General features: G+C 49.4%; 1 protein-coding gene across 2 annotated transcripts in view; it reads right to left on the reverse strand.

Moving 5' to 3' along the window:
• Positions 1 to 6: 6 nt before the first annotated feature.
• Positions 7 to 13,781, reverse strand: part of KCND3 (potassium voltage-gated channel subfamily D member 3) — a 189,571-nt gene continuing 175,796 nt past the window's right edge. Inside the window, exons 4-7 of one of the 2 annotated variants that reach the window (XM_006035847.2) lie at positions 9,139 to 9,231; positions 5,415 to 5,471; positions 3,775 to 4,022; positions 7 to 695 (exon numbers count right to left, since the gene is read on the reverse strand). In XM_006035847.2, coding sequence (XP_006035909.1) covers positions 494 to 695; positions 3,775 to 4,022; positions 5,415 to 5,471; positions 9,139 to 9,231 — 600 coding nt within the window. In that variant the 3' untranslated portion in view covers positions 7 to 493. The remainder of the gene's footprint in view (positions 696 to 3,774; positions 4,023 to 5,414; positions 5,472 to 9,138; positions 9,232 to 13,781) is intronic. The other variant, XM_006035848.2, reaches the window with a different exon arrangement.

Consider the following 13,781-nt stretch of genomic DNA (forward strand, 5'->3'; position numbering starts at 1 on the left):
AATGTGTAATTTTGGTTGATTAAAGGTTCTGCTCCATGAAGAAAAAAAAAAATCACAAAATCCATTGTTTTTTTTTTTCACCTTTTCAGTCATTTCCTCATGAATAAATATTATCCATTAAAAACCTTTAAAAAGGTGCTGAGATCCACAGTGTTATATTTCTGTTTCTTTTATTGACTTTCTTGTTGCCATGACGGTTCTCCTTCTCCAGCCCCCAGAAGCAATTTTCTGCTCCGCATCCTGGAACAAGGCTCTCGACCCGCACGCACGCACACAGCCCCTTCCTCCCACCTGTCTCTTCCTCCCTCTCCTCGTCAGTCCATGGCATGAATGCGAGTTTGAAGAAAGCTGCCTTGTTAGGTCTCCATCGCTAATTCTATGACGAAATGTCAGGTTGGTCCATCCAGGCACAAATTGCAGCAAGGAAGGAGCGTGGAGGTGTGGAGGGGGAGGGACGCCGGGGGTCCAGCCAGTTTCTTCGCGTGACACCGTCTTACAAGGCAGAGACCTTGACTATGTTGCTGCTTGCGGTGGAAATGTTCGTGGCATGGCTGGGGCTGCCAGGCGGAGGCCTGCTCTCCCCTTCGGGCGTCAGCACTGGCGGGGTGGGGATACTGATGATGGCTGTCGTGATCTGGGAGGCTTTGCAGTTCGGTCTCAGCCCGTCGTCTGATTTCATATTGAGACTGGAACGACTAGAAGACAAAGTGGATGTTTTTAAAGAGACTGGAGGAGGGCAGGAACAGCAGCTGCACCCCTGGGGGGCATAAGACCTCTGAGTTAAGGGCGCTTAACCCTGATTAACACCACGGCCTCTTAACTCTCCCTGGCCAGGCTGAGGCTTCCCCCAGGGGCTGCCCCTCTGCACCACTGATGCTGGCAGTGATTCCTGCCACAGGTCCGTGCCTGCGCCCCTATTCACATGGCACCTGTGCAGTCATCCCTTCCCACCCCCCTTACTAAAATCCTTCTGGTTTGTTTCCATGCAAGGTACCATGACGCACTGCAGTGGCTCTGGGGCCCGGGGATGGTCCCAGAGCCCTGTTCAAAGAGAGGCTTGATGTTAGGAGGAGGACAGGGTGGGGTTGTCCTGCACTGGGGCCTTCTGTTACCTTCAAGTGCTTGTTTCAGGCTGTGGGGAGCAGACGCTGCCTTGGCTGTGTGTGTGCATGTGTCCTACCCCCCTGTTAATGCACTGGGTGCTGTAGGCCTGGCAGGGTTGGTATGACACCCCATCTCAGTGCAGGTCCCTGTGGGCCTCTGACAACAGGGACTGATGCTTGCCTGCAGCGGTTCATGACCACGGACAACTGAGTGGCTTCTGCAGCAGAGCCGATGGACAGCGCCACGTCAAGGATGTTGCTGGTGGGAGGCTGTGAAATTCAGGGAGAGATGTTCCCTGCAGCTTCTTAAGTGAAAGCCCCCCGGGGCCTGGCAGCTGAGGATGGTTCCCTCTGCAGCCGCTGCAATGATTAAAAATCAGGCAGAAACTCAGCAGGGAGAGAGGAGAGGGCTGGGATTCCCTTTGCAGCAACAAGGGACCTTTTGCCTCTGTAGACCCCGGTGCAGAAAACGTCCAGGGCTGAGGAAAAGCAGTGCAAGCCCATCGGCCACAGTGAAGCAAAGCCTGTTTATGCCTGGCCCAATGTTTTTGGCTGCACGAGTACTTCCCGGCTTGTTTTTGCACCTGGCTCTGCTCCTGGGCTGGTTTCACTGCTGCAGCGGTGCTGGATGCATTAGGGTCAACTTGTGGGAGCCTGATGTGCGTGCGAGGAGGGTCAGGCCCCAGGCGAGGGCTCCGTCTCTGTGGCACAGCTGGGTCTGGCTGAGAGCAGATCCAGGCTTCATGGCACTTTGGTTTCTCTTCTCAAACCTGCCTTTCTTTCAGCTTTTCTATTTTGTTGCCCCTGCAGCAGTGGTGGAGATCTGGTGGCGAGGAGCATTCTGAGTAGAGATGCCTCGGTTATGTCCCATAATTAATTACCTAGGGAAAGCGATAGCTCTGATTTCCATGCCTCTCTATAGCTGCCTGAGTCCGCTATTACCAGCCCAACCCGCCTGCTTCAAAGACAAGCTTGTGCTTTTAAAAGATAAAAGGCTCCCTGTTGGACAGGCACTGCTGTCATTATCGCCAGGAGGAGCTGTCCTGACCTCTGCAGCCTCCTAGCAATGTCACAAGATATCCTCTGCATCTGGGAGTTCGGGAAGCAGCAGCCCCAGAGGCTGCTCGGATGCTGCGTGCTGGCCACAGGACTCGGTTGCTGTCGTAACTGCAGTCCATGGAGCGTGACGGACGGTCTTGCCCTGTGGCAGCAGCTTGGTGGCCCTCTGGCTCCCTCCGGACAGCTGCACAAAGCAGAATCAGCAGCCTTGGCTGGAGAGTGTAAGGCAGGCTTCCAACACTTACAGCCAAATCCTACTTCAGGGGAACCGAGCTCATGCTCCTGCACCTCTGCAAGTTGGCCATGCATTGTGAAAGGCCAGCCCCAAAGGAGGGGCCACGCAGCAGCGATGGCGCAGATCTTCCTGCTCTGCTTCCCTTCCCTCCTTGACATGCTTGGGCAAGCAGGGAATTCGCTACTGGTGCTGCCATTTAGAAGATCATCGCTGGCATCTAGTTTAGCACCCACAGAAATGGGCAGAGTGGGGCACGCTCCTTGGGCTCTCTAGCCAGCGCGGAGGCGACCGTATTCATGACACATTTCAATCCCAGGTTGCAGCAGCAGCAGCAGGGAGGCTGCCCAGGCTCCAGCTCCAGTCTTTTCTGCAAGAAGGGCAGCCTCGTCTCATGGAGACTGATTATCTTGGCTTTCTCATTCCAGCGTGAGACCCTGTTCTTCCCTTGGATGCTCTGCTGGCTAGTGTCACTGGCACCGTACGCTGCATCCTCTCTGCCACAGAAGCAGCTGCATTTCAGCTATAGGCAAATAGTTCCCAGATGCTTTTGGTGTGGGTGGGAAGGGCACTTTTAATGCTTTAAACCCAACTCTTTGTCCCCTCACCCTTTCCCAGAGCTGCCCAATATGCAGGAAGTTTTCCTAGGCGTAGAGAGGAGAGTTCAGAAGTTCATTGGATGTTGCCAAGGAAACAGGGGTGATGAGCTGCCTCCGGACTAAATTAGGCTGAAACAGAGTCAATTGGAAACCATCTCTTGGAGGATGGGTGCTGCTTTGCCTGTGCAACCAGCAGCACTTGGGATGAGCCCAACAAGAACAGTTTGAAAATCCGCTTTACTTGTGGCTCTTTTTTCTCTTTTATAACTTGGTTGGCTCCTGGCAATGGAGATGGATGCAATCCGGTCCCTGGCAGGCATAGTCAGTATGGAGGTGAGATGTGAATAAGGGGCTGCATGTTACACAACACACACAGATTGCCTGGGACCGATGCCGTCTTGCTTGGCTCATGCCTGAGTCCACAGCTGTGTCCTAGCTAATAGGAGCTGGGCTAAGCCAGTCTCAGCTGAGAGCTGCCTCCCTCTGGATAACCAAATAAAGAGCTGTGCTCAGCTGGGCTATGTGCCTTTCAGGCCATAGGCATGGCCCTGCATGAGCGTAGTCACATCTGGGTGTCACCAACTTCAGACTGAGCCAGTGGGTCTCTACTGGGAGTCACCTCCCTCCCAGCATGGAGCCAGCTGCCTCCAGGCCAAGAGTTACAGACCAGGTAGGAGTCACCTCACTGGGATGGTCGCAGCTGAGAAGCCTTGAGCCCTGGTAGGACTCTCTTCAGTGCATGGGCATGCAATAGTTAGCAGCAAGAGCCTACTTACTGTACCTGGTTGTAAGCGATGGCTGTTCGCTGCACTGGATGTGGATGGTGCTGAGCTCTTGCATGCTCCGTAAGCGAGTGGCTGGCACACTGGAGTTGGGGAGGTGCGTGGTCTTCTTGTTGCGGCGCGAGCAGCAGGACGTGGTCAGACCCTGCTGACTCGACAAGGAGGGGCTGCGGGTGGACGGGTAGTTCTGCATGGAGCTGTCCATGCAGTTCTGCTCAAACAGCTGCTCATCTATGAACTCGTGGTTCTGGCAGGGAAAAGGACAGCGGTGTCACTCAGCAGCGGCTACAACAAAGGCCACTGGCTCGCAAGCGTGCCCTTCACTACTGTGGTGCGACGAGGCAGCTCTGGCACGCGCACAGAGCTCTCTGCCTCAAAAGGTCTGTGCCACGCGTCTCCAGATTGACAAGTGCAAACAGCAGTGGGCAAGGAGATGACTCCCCCTCCCCAGCGCTTGCTGCAACCGGGAGCGTGTGCTCGCTGCACCACAACTGCGTAGCTAGGAGAGGAGCCGGGGTGATGATGTGGGCATGATAGCTATACATCCCGTCATGGGATGTCTATTGACCCTGTTTGTCCTTTCACTCAGCTGTTGTGGCTTCAGGGCAGGCTCTGATGCCACTTGATTGGAACATGGGAGAAGCTGGGAATCGGGATCTTTGCTTCCCTCGTTTGGGGTTGGCGCTGCTGCCGGTGAGGCTGCCCGGAGGGCCAGTCACCCCTCTGTTTGCAGCGACGACGTGCGGGTGAAACCAGTCCTTCAATGCAGCACATACCTACGGTTCCAGCCGTCACTGGGATGGAAGCTGGGGGCTTGTCTGTACGAGCCCACCACAGCACTGGGTCTTCTGGCCCCAGCCATCAAATGTCACCACCCAGCTGCCGGAGCGCGTACGTACCCAGCTGCAGGAGCGGAGCGTGCCATGGGATAGCACCAGCTGCTGCAGGGACCGTGGGAGCCAGCAGCAGTGCTGCGGGAGTGTCTACATGGGCCTCCTGCTAGGCACCAGGTGTAGCAGGAGCCGGACTCCACTCAGAAGACGTGGAGTAGCTCTGAGGGCAGAAAGGTGGGCAGGGGTGGGGGGAAGCTGCCAAAAAGCTTGGGGTGTGGACGTGCTGAGAGTTTTGCCAGCAGGGTTTTGTAGTGCAAAGCTTGGCAGCGTAGACTGCGACCAAGCTGTATGGGCCACAGTAAGTGTGTCAAGGTTAAAGCTGCCCCGGGGGAAGGACACGGGCGAGGCAAATGATGACAGAGGGCAACCTAAAAATGCAAAGCTCAGCGGAAAACTTTAGAGCCTCTTGTTGGAAGGAGCAAGGAACGGTGAAAAGAAGAGCCCCAGCATATACCCCTAGGCACAGATACGCACGCTCACGGAGACCTGAGATACCAATCTAGCCATTCCCTGTCAGAACCGGAAAGGAGGGGGGGAAAAAGGAAACAAACCCAACTGGAGAGAAAGCAGCCATCAGTGTTCATGGGAACAGATACCACGTCGTACAGCAAAACAAAAGCACCGGAGAGCAAAACAGAACCACGTGCACTAACTCCCGAGAACAGGACCAGTAACAGGGAAGGAAACAAGCACTCCAGACATGGCACAGAGATCGTAGGAAACAGATTGAATTAAAAAGGAAATACCTTGATGGTGGAAGTTCGTACAGATAACAGGGGATCATCCACAAGATAGGACAATCCCTACAGGACAACATGCCAACAAAAGATAAAAACATGATTGATTCTCCATTCCGGCATTCCATCCATTCGATCTCAGCATTCCTCCTGGCACCCAAGTTTGAACGGGCAATTGGGCCTTTCCTTTACCAAAACCACTGAGGAAGTGCAAGGCAATTTGCAGCTGTTGTTTGGGGGATTTTTTTTTTGTTTAGATTTGGCTTTGGGGTTTTTTTTGGGGGGGGGGGGGGGGTTGAGCGAAATTTGGTGTGTGGGGTTTTTTTGGGGGGGGGGGGGGCATTAAGCGTTTGGGTTTTTTTAAGGAGGATTTTGTCTTCCTTTCTGGTTTGTCAAGTCAGGAAACAAAAGATACAGTCAGTTCTCACTGATTCACCAAATTGGTATTGCATTGTTACTGGATCAAATTTATGCAAGTGCCTGTTTTTTAGATGGTGTTTTGGGCATTGAGAAGGAAGGTTTCGGCTGAAGGATGTAAATCAAATTAGCAGCAGCCAGAGAAGCATTGGCTACGGATGTCCATGCTTGCATCTGGAGTCAGGAAAGGAGTAGAAAAAATGTTGAGTTAATATGACAAAGTATTCTTTGTTATGGTTGCTGGAAGCACCACGGGGCTACTTCGTCTTCCAGTGCACCAGATTTGTGGGCCGTGCCTGTAGGATTTAATTCTTACAACAGCTGGAGATAGCACGTAAAGAACAAATGCACTTTATAATACCCCCTCCACCAAGTTTAAGGAAAGGTGAATTGCCCCTTGAAACATGTTTGTACCCGTGGCACATGGATCATTCCTCATTCCATCTGCAACTTCGTATCACTGCAAAATGACTCTTCCGCGTTTATGAATCCGTTGCTGTGATTTGAATTTTTTTGCATATTAGATTGGGTGTACGGGACAAGCGAAAGGCATTTGAGCGCAAACACTGATTGAGCTGGTTTGATTGATGATTTGAGAATCATAATCTAAACACGCTGCCTTTGACTTCTTGAATGACAGGCTCTTTGTGGAAGATGTTGATGCTACAGGTCAGCAGCATTCAGGTTTGAGAACTGAACAGCCACTTAATGCTGAACAGCGCTGTAGAGAACCATAAAAGAAGCAACCCTCTAAAAACTTTGAAATGCTATTGTATTTCCACCAGAGGTAGATGTGTTTAAATGATACCGGCAAGATTTCATTCGGGAAGGAACCAGCTAGCAAACAATGTCTTTGCTATTACACATTTGCATGATTTCAACAGTTCTCCATAGTTTTTTGCCCTGCAGAATTATTCGTGTTTTTTGCAACCATTCATCACCTATATTGTTTTTTTTTAATCGTTATTTTCATAATGTGATCAGTTCTGGATGAGAGACAGTAATTCTTGATCATTTTATATTGATGGTCTCCTGGTGGTTTGACATTGTCATGATAAAAACTAGCTGAAAAAATGTGGGGAAAAATAAAGTCCATATTTTCAGGGATCTTTTTTCAATTTACAGCAAAATTCAAATATATCAACAACATTTTTTCATTGAGAAACAAACATTTGGCGACACTTTTCAACATGTGATGGCAACATCTAAGTGCAAGCGTAGGGGCTGGTCACCTCTAACATCTTGGGACTCTCAGTGCTTCCACTGGGTACAGTAGCCCTTCTGCATCCCCTACTCTACACTGGTGCCATCCAGGAAAAGGATTAGAATAAGATTAAAAAGAACCTCTTCCTCTTGCTGGTATCATCTTCATCCAATTATCTGAGATCCTCAGAGCTAGACTCACATGGAATAGGATTTATAAGAGACCTATTCCTAAAGAAGGCTGTGGGTCTAGTTGTGGAGAAAACTCCACATCTCCATGTGAATATGGCTATTGCAATCTGGGCTGAAGTTTGTAGTCCCAGGTCATGTAATGATTTATGCATGTGCTCAATTCAACAGCCTGTGAATAGTCCCATTGACTTCAGTGTCCCTTTAAGGAAGAAAGCATGGTCCAGTGGAATAGCTACTACCTTTAAACCCAAAAGACCCAGGTTTTCGGCCTTCCTTTGCCACTGATATCCCACATGATCTCCAGTGAGTTATGTAGAGTATAACAGTTCTTATAATCAGTGATGCCCTTAACACCCACATTATATTGGTGTAACAGACACTGAAGAGCGAGTCTGCTTGCAGCTTGTAAAGTTAAGAAACTGCATCTCTCTTTGCAGGATCTGGGTCACTGGTAATAGACCTTGTCTTTCTTATCTCCTGTATATTGCTAGACAAATTTGCGGCAATAGCAATAATCATGTTCTGTGTAAGACAAATATGCCTAATAAACCATGTAAAGGTTGTAGGGGAAGCGCAGAATTCTAAACTGTTGAAGAGTCAGATTGCAAAATACCTGCTTGTAATGTAACATACAGAAGTAGTAGAAATGAAAGCAAGCTGCATCTTATATAACAAAACCAAGACTCATTGATATAAGAAGAATCATTGCATCAGCACGAGAATGGTTAGCTTCATCATTCAGCATGATACAGTCCAGGATCTGTGATAGTTAGGTGCTAAAAGGATTTAATCAGTTGTCGTCTTCCCACGTTTCTCTGAAACTTAAGTGGTGTTATTCTAACAGGATCCAAGCTAAAACAGGTTGATTTACTGAAAAGGAAGTGTGAGGGGGTCAGAAGCCAGAGAATGTGAGGTGAGAGATGAAAATAAAGGAGGGTATACATTGCTCCAAGGTTTAACCTGTTAAAGCCATTCTCAAATGGGCCCAGGTGTGCAATCGAGATACTGTTTCATTATTACCAAAGACATGAATGCGGGAGATGGATGATTTGTTTTCATTTTTCCCAATGATTCTGGAGGCAGAATTCCCTGAATAATTACAGAAAACACTTGCTGGGGTCTCAGGCCAGCAACAGGCACAGTGCAGATGGAAATGGCACTGCAGTGGAGTCCATGGCAAGCTGCCTCCTTCTGTAACTGGGCCTAGATGCGTGGACTCCAGCTAAATGGCCCAAGAGCTGTTTTCTCCCATTCGCTTGCAACAGAGAACAGGTGTGGCTTGGAGCTTGCAGACAGCAGCTTTCATCCATGGCAGCAAAACTATCTGTCATCAGCAGTGAGTGAAAGCAGTGAATGCAGATGATCCTGTGACAGACACGGCTTAACTGCCAGTGGCGCCAAGGACAAACTTGAGTTCAGCCCTGGGTCAGAAGCTTAATCTGTCTCCTCTGTTCATTACAGGCAGCTTCTCTGCTCCGCTGCGGGAATAGATTAAGCTTGCTGGAGCATAGGCAATGAGTCCCCTATGCCCTGCACAATGGCTTGTGATTTGCAGTGGTGGGGGAATACTATCTACCCTGACTGACAACAGTTTTCATTGGCATCAACCTGCTGTATACAAGCACCAGAGCAAGGGGCAATGGCCCTTTTGGTCTTTTTTCCTGCAGAATTCCTTTTTTCAGCACTTTGCATATGGTTATTTCTGGAGCCGTTGATGAAAATGCAAGTGAGTTTCTTCCAGCTGGGGAGACATCTGAGCTACAGGACCCATCACTCCATTGACATTTTTTTTTAAGCCTGCTGGGAATTTGTGTGGGTATGCGCCGGAGCACTGTACTGTACCCATGTCCTTTCTGAATGAATCCTGGACCCAGGAGCAAGGAATAGAATCAGATTCAGAAAGGATCTGGTTTCTACTTACAGTTGTTTTTTCCAGGCAGTGCAGCAGGTGGTGATGTTGGCTTTCAATCAGAGAGGTGGATTTGCTTATATGCTGCTCATCATCAGTAGATCCCTAAACAACCAGAGAAAGACAAAAAAAATCAGGCATTAAACCAGGAGCACACTGTGTGGACAACAGTCTCAGCTTTTCCAGGGTTGGAAGCCAGGGAAAGGTAGCAATGTCACTGTTGCCAGTTTGCACAAGTTTATTATGAGTCTTGATGTTTTTCATAAAGGCCCAATTTCTGGAGTCAGGGGAGGATCCCAGCTTTCATGGGGAAAAACAGGTAACCTTCTTGGCTTTGGGGGCAGGAGAGAGATGCCTGGCAACATGACCTGAGTGGGACCTGACATTTGCCCCATGCTTACAGTTATAACAACAATAAATTGCACTACAATAGTGAATAGGAGCCCAGATACGAGTGCTAGGTGTTGCACAAAGAGTGCCAGTGGGGTCCCTGGCTCAAAGAGCTTGCAGCAGAAGAACTGAGGGGTTTAAAATCTCAGCCAGGGGGGTTGGAGCTGGTTTGGAGCTGGTTGAGAGACTGTCAACTGGGGAGAAATTAGGCACAGCTGAAAGCCCTTAGACTCAAACCCTTTAAAAGGGGTTGATGCAGTGGAGGTGGGATGATCTGTTTGAAACAGGGTAGAAACTCCTAAGGGCTCAAGCTGCAACTGGGGTTCTTAGGCATGCTAGCATACACATAAAGAGGAATTGCAGTGAAGGGAAAATAGACTGAGCAAGCCTTAGAAATGTGGATGAGCTCTCTGTCTTCATGGGGAAGCTTTTAAGGAAACCAGCAAGCAGGATAAAGGGTATTTTGCTCAACTTTGCTATGTTTTTCTCTAATTGCTCAGCTTGTGGGCTTCTCAAAGCAGCAATTCCTTGGCAGTAGCCATATTGTCTGCAAAGCTCTCCATTACCAGTTTTCTCCCAGCTCCAGTATGGGTGGAAGGTGTCAGGCTGCTGCAGGATCCTTTCAGACCATGGCTTTGTGATGAGGGCTTCAAGACTCTGGAAATAGCTGAAGTTCAGTGCAGATGGGGGTGGGGGGGAAGCTGCAGCACAGTGCATCTTTGTCAGCCAGCCCTTGCAGGGAGCTCAGCTCCTTAAAACAGCTGTGGCAAGTGTGCCCAGCAGATGAGGGAAGCCAGAGCAGGGCTCTGAAGTTCTTCCCTCCTTATTTTCTGCTCAGCTTGCTGGACCATGTTACCTTCACTTTGCTATCTTTGCTTCTCTTGCCATAGTTCCTCAAGCATTTGTAAGATCAAACCACCTTTGTGCTTGGCATTGGGCACCCCTGAAAACTGCCAGTCTCCCCTTTTGCTGCCCTTCTATCCAATTCAAGCAGTCAGTAGCATAGTATAGCATCAGGACAAGTTCATCATTAGACAACCATGCAGGAGATGCTTACACCCCTGACCATTAGGAAAGGAAGGCCTTGCAAGTTACTAGGTTCTTTTTAGCTGCCTGCTTGACATGGTAAATACCTGTTGCTGGACTGAATCGCATGAAAAATCCCAAAGATTAAACATGGGGTAGACAAGAGAAGAGTTACAATAGGCATATTCTAATATTGAGCTCTGTAGATTCACTGGGTGCATAAGCTTTGACTACTCTTTTGGTCGGTCTGCCTCCTCATACCTCAAATTGCAGCATTCATCCTGCAGCCTTGGTTTTGAAGTCACACCTCAAGAATGGGAGGAGAAGGAGCTAGTTAGGACCAATTTCTCTGATGTTCCAAAACCAAGGTTATTTTTCACTTCCTCTCTTCCAGGTTGCCGTTTTCCAAATGACATTGCTAAGGATTTTTTATTCAGGCTGCCTGACCCTGAACTTCACCCCAATTTCACGGCACGTTTTCTATGATCACACTCATTAATCTTCATGTGCATTCAGTGTTTAGACTTTTCTAAGACAATTAGACGCATTAAAATGGCAATTAGGTGTTTGAACGTGGCCCCACAAGTGCTCTCTCAGCAGGAGATGTCTGGCAGAGGTTACAGTTCTGGATGCCTGACTGAAAGACAAAAGTTGGCACATGTAGCATGCACCCTTGCAAGGCACGTAGCAACAGGGAAGGAAACAGGGAGGGAGTGAAGTGGGGAAAGGAGCACCTTAATGCAGGCATTTCCCAGGTGGTTTCCTTCTGCTTGCTAGAGGGCTCAAATCCAGCTGTGCTGCATTCAGCTCATTACCAACGGGCCCAGGCTAGCTTCTTTAATACCCTAACAATGGGGATTTGTCATAGCTAGAATTGTTCTGGGATGTCTCAGTGTTTCTCTCTAAAATGGATGCTCCTGATATTAGAGCAAAGGTATTTTGTAGCATCCTTAGGATTGGCTTGGCTATACAGAGTTAATAAATGGATATGCTGAAACAATTCCTAGGCAAGGGGAGCTCCTCTTTGTTGCCTTGAGAGCTGTTTGTATTAGGAGGTTTCCAGAAGGTATTTTCAAAACTGGTGCAAAATTCAGCACTGGCTTCCCTTATTACTGATGGCACAAGTGAGCTACCACATGAAGAGTCCTGCAGAGTTTTCTGGCTGACTCTCTCCTCACTGACGGAGAGAGGAAAAGCAGACACTGAGATGAGGTCTGCATCTGAACACCTCCTGTGGAGGACACCTTATGTGCTAAAGCAACTACAGAGGCATCAGGCCAAAGCTCACTTAACACAAGAAAGGAACAGGGCATTGCAACCAATAGCTTTGAGCAATGTTAGTCTCTCAGAGAGCCAGGAGTGTTTTGTAGCATAAAGGCTGAACATAATTGACCTGGAGGTTTGTTACATTCATCCAGAAAGACTTTGCACAGAGAGCTGCATGACTTTTACAGCAATCAGACCTGGCTGTACAATCAGGGACATGCATGTTAACCATCCACTTACAACAGCCAACAACTGTTCAGGTTGGAGGGAAAAAAACCATGAAAGGGTGGGTGAGACATGGGACTCTGTGACAAGGGGGCAACCTATGCTGCTTCTCCCTGCACAGGTACTCAGGTGGTTGACTGAATCAGGGAGGAAGGTTAGCTTTGTGTGAAAGGAGTGATCTGGGCTGACCCCTCTCTCTCTCATTTTGTCCGGCTCTGAAGCTGGTGCAAACCAGAAATCCTTGAAATGGTCTCGAGAGAAGACCTGCTCAAAAAGATCCTGCAAATGCCGTCACTGGACTTTGGTGGGGAAGGGTGACCATTTTTCCCTCTGCCCTGGCTTTGTTGCATGGGCTAAAGCTGCCAGATGCAAATTAAAAGCTGGTGACTCTAGCCAGGGTGCCAAGCTGCAAAGGTGGGCATTGCAGAATAGCCAGCATTTCTGGAAGTCCCGGAGATGGGCCCATGCCTAGCAGCCAGTGAAAAGACAGCCCTAAGCGCAGGAAGGGAGCAGATTGCCCAGACAACAACAGCTGTCTCCAACTTGTTGGAGTCCTACATGCTGTATGGATCAGAGATTTAGGAGACAGGGAGAAAAAATAGCTTCACACCAACATCTCTGAGAGCAGCAATAAGCAAGGCAGATGTTAGCCTTGCTGGTACCCACTGGAATTATGCTCTAGCAGTTTGGCAGCTGTCCTCTGCCCATGCCAACCTATTACTGAGGATGCAAGCTCAAGTTAGACAGGGGCTGGGTCCTACTTATCGGGGCCCCACACACTTCGCTCTGGAACGAAGACGAATGGCATTTGAAAGCAAAGGAGACAAGGCTTTGCTGGCTCTGGCAGAAGACCTAAGCTGTTTACAGGCTCCAGGGGAGAATGCGTTACGCTTTGGCACCACCGATTAATCCCCCCCATCTTGAGGGCAGACTTGAAACTTGTGGAAAGGCAGATCAAGGGAAGGGTGTTATCAGGACCAGAACAGTGTTGAGGGTCTGACTCCTTATCTTCCTTCCTCCTGTTGTTCCTCCAGCTCAGCAATTTGGAAACAGGCACTGTGCACAGATTTGGAACATCTCCACGTGCAAAAAAACCCCCTGGAAAACAAAAAGGAGAGTGGTGCAATCGCAGACAACAGCAGCTGCAGCCGTGGATGCCCATGGATAGGGTGAGCACAGATGCCAGACAAATGCTTGGCCCCAGGGCTGCTCTTCGGTCCAGGGTGCCTCTCAGTTGGGACTGCTCTCGTGACACCTGCATTGCTCCAGGCAAATGCAATCTGTCTTCATTAGAAGAATAATCTTGCAGGGAGGACAAGCCCAGGGGAGTATTTGCCATGTGTTCTGGAGTCCTGCAAGGGCTTGGCAAGAAGGATACCAGCTGCCATCCTGTTTGTGCTCTGGCACAGCACTGGAGAGGCTTGAGAAAGACCAAAAAAACCCCTGGCACTAGAGGTTACATCCAGCAACCATGACTTTGAGGAGCTCCAGGGGCCGTTTCTGCTTCTACCCCCTTAGTGCTTCAGCAAATGAAGTGAGCCGGGACGGAGAGGGTTGGTGCGGAGGCTGTCTGCACTCTTCCCATGTCGGGGAGCCTGCCTTGCATCACGTCTGTGAGTGCCAAGAGCCAGGTCTCAAATCTGTGTTCTCCAAGCCCACAACCTCCACCGTTTCATCCCAGAGGGGCTCTGTGAAGTGCGATAGCAGAGGAAGGCTGATACGTCCTGTGCTGGCACCAGCAGGGAGAT

This window comes from Alligator sinensis, unplaced genomic scaffold (genome assembly GCF_000455745.1).
Source record: "Alligator sinensis unplaced genomic scaffold, ASM45574v1 scaffold589_1, whole genome shotgun sequence".
NCBI lineage: Eukaryota > Metazoa > Chordata > Crocodylia > Alligatoridae > Alligator > Alligator sinensis.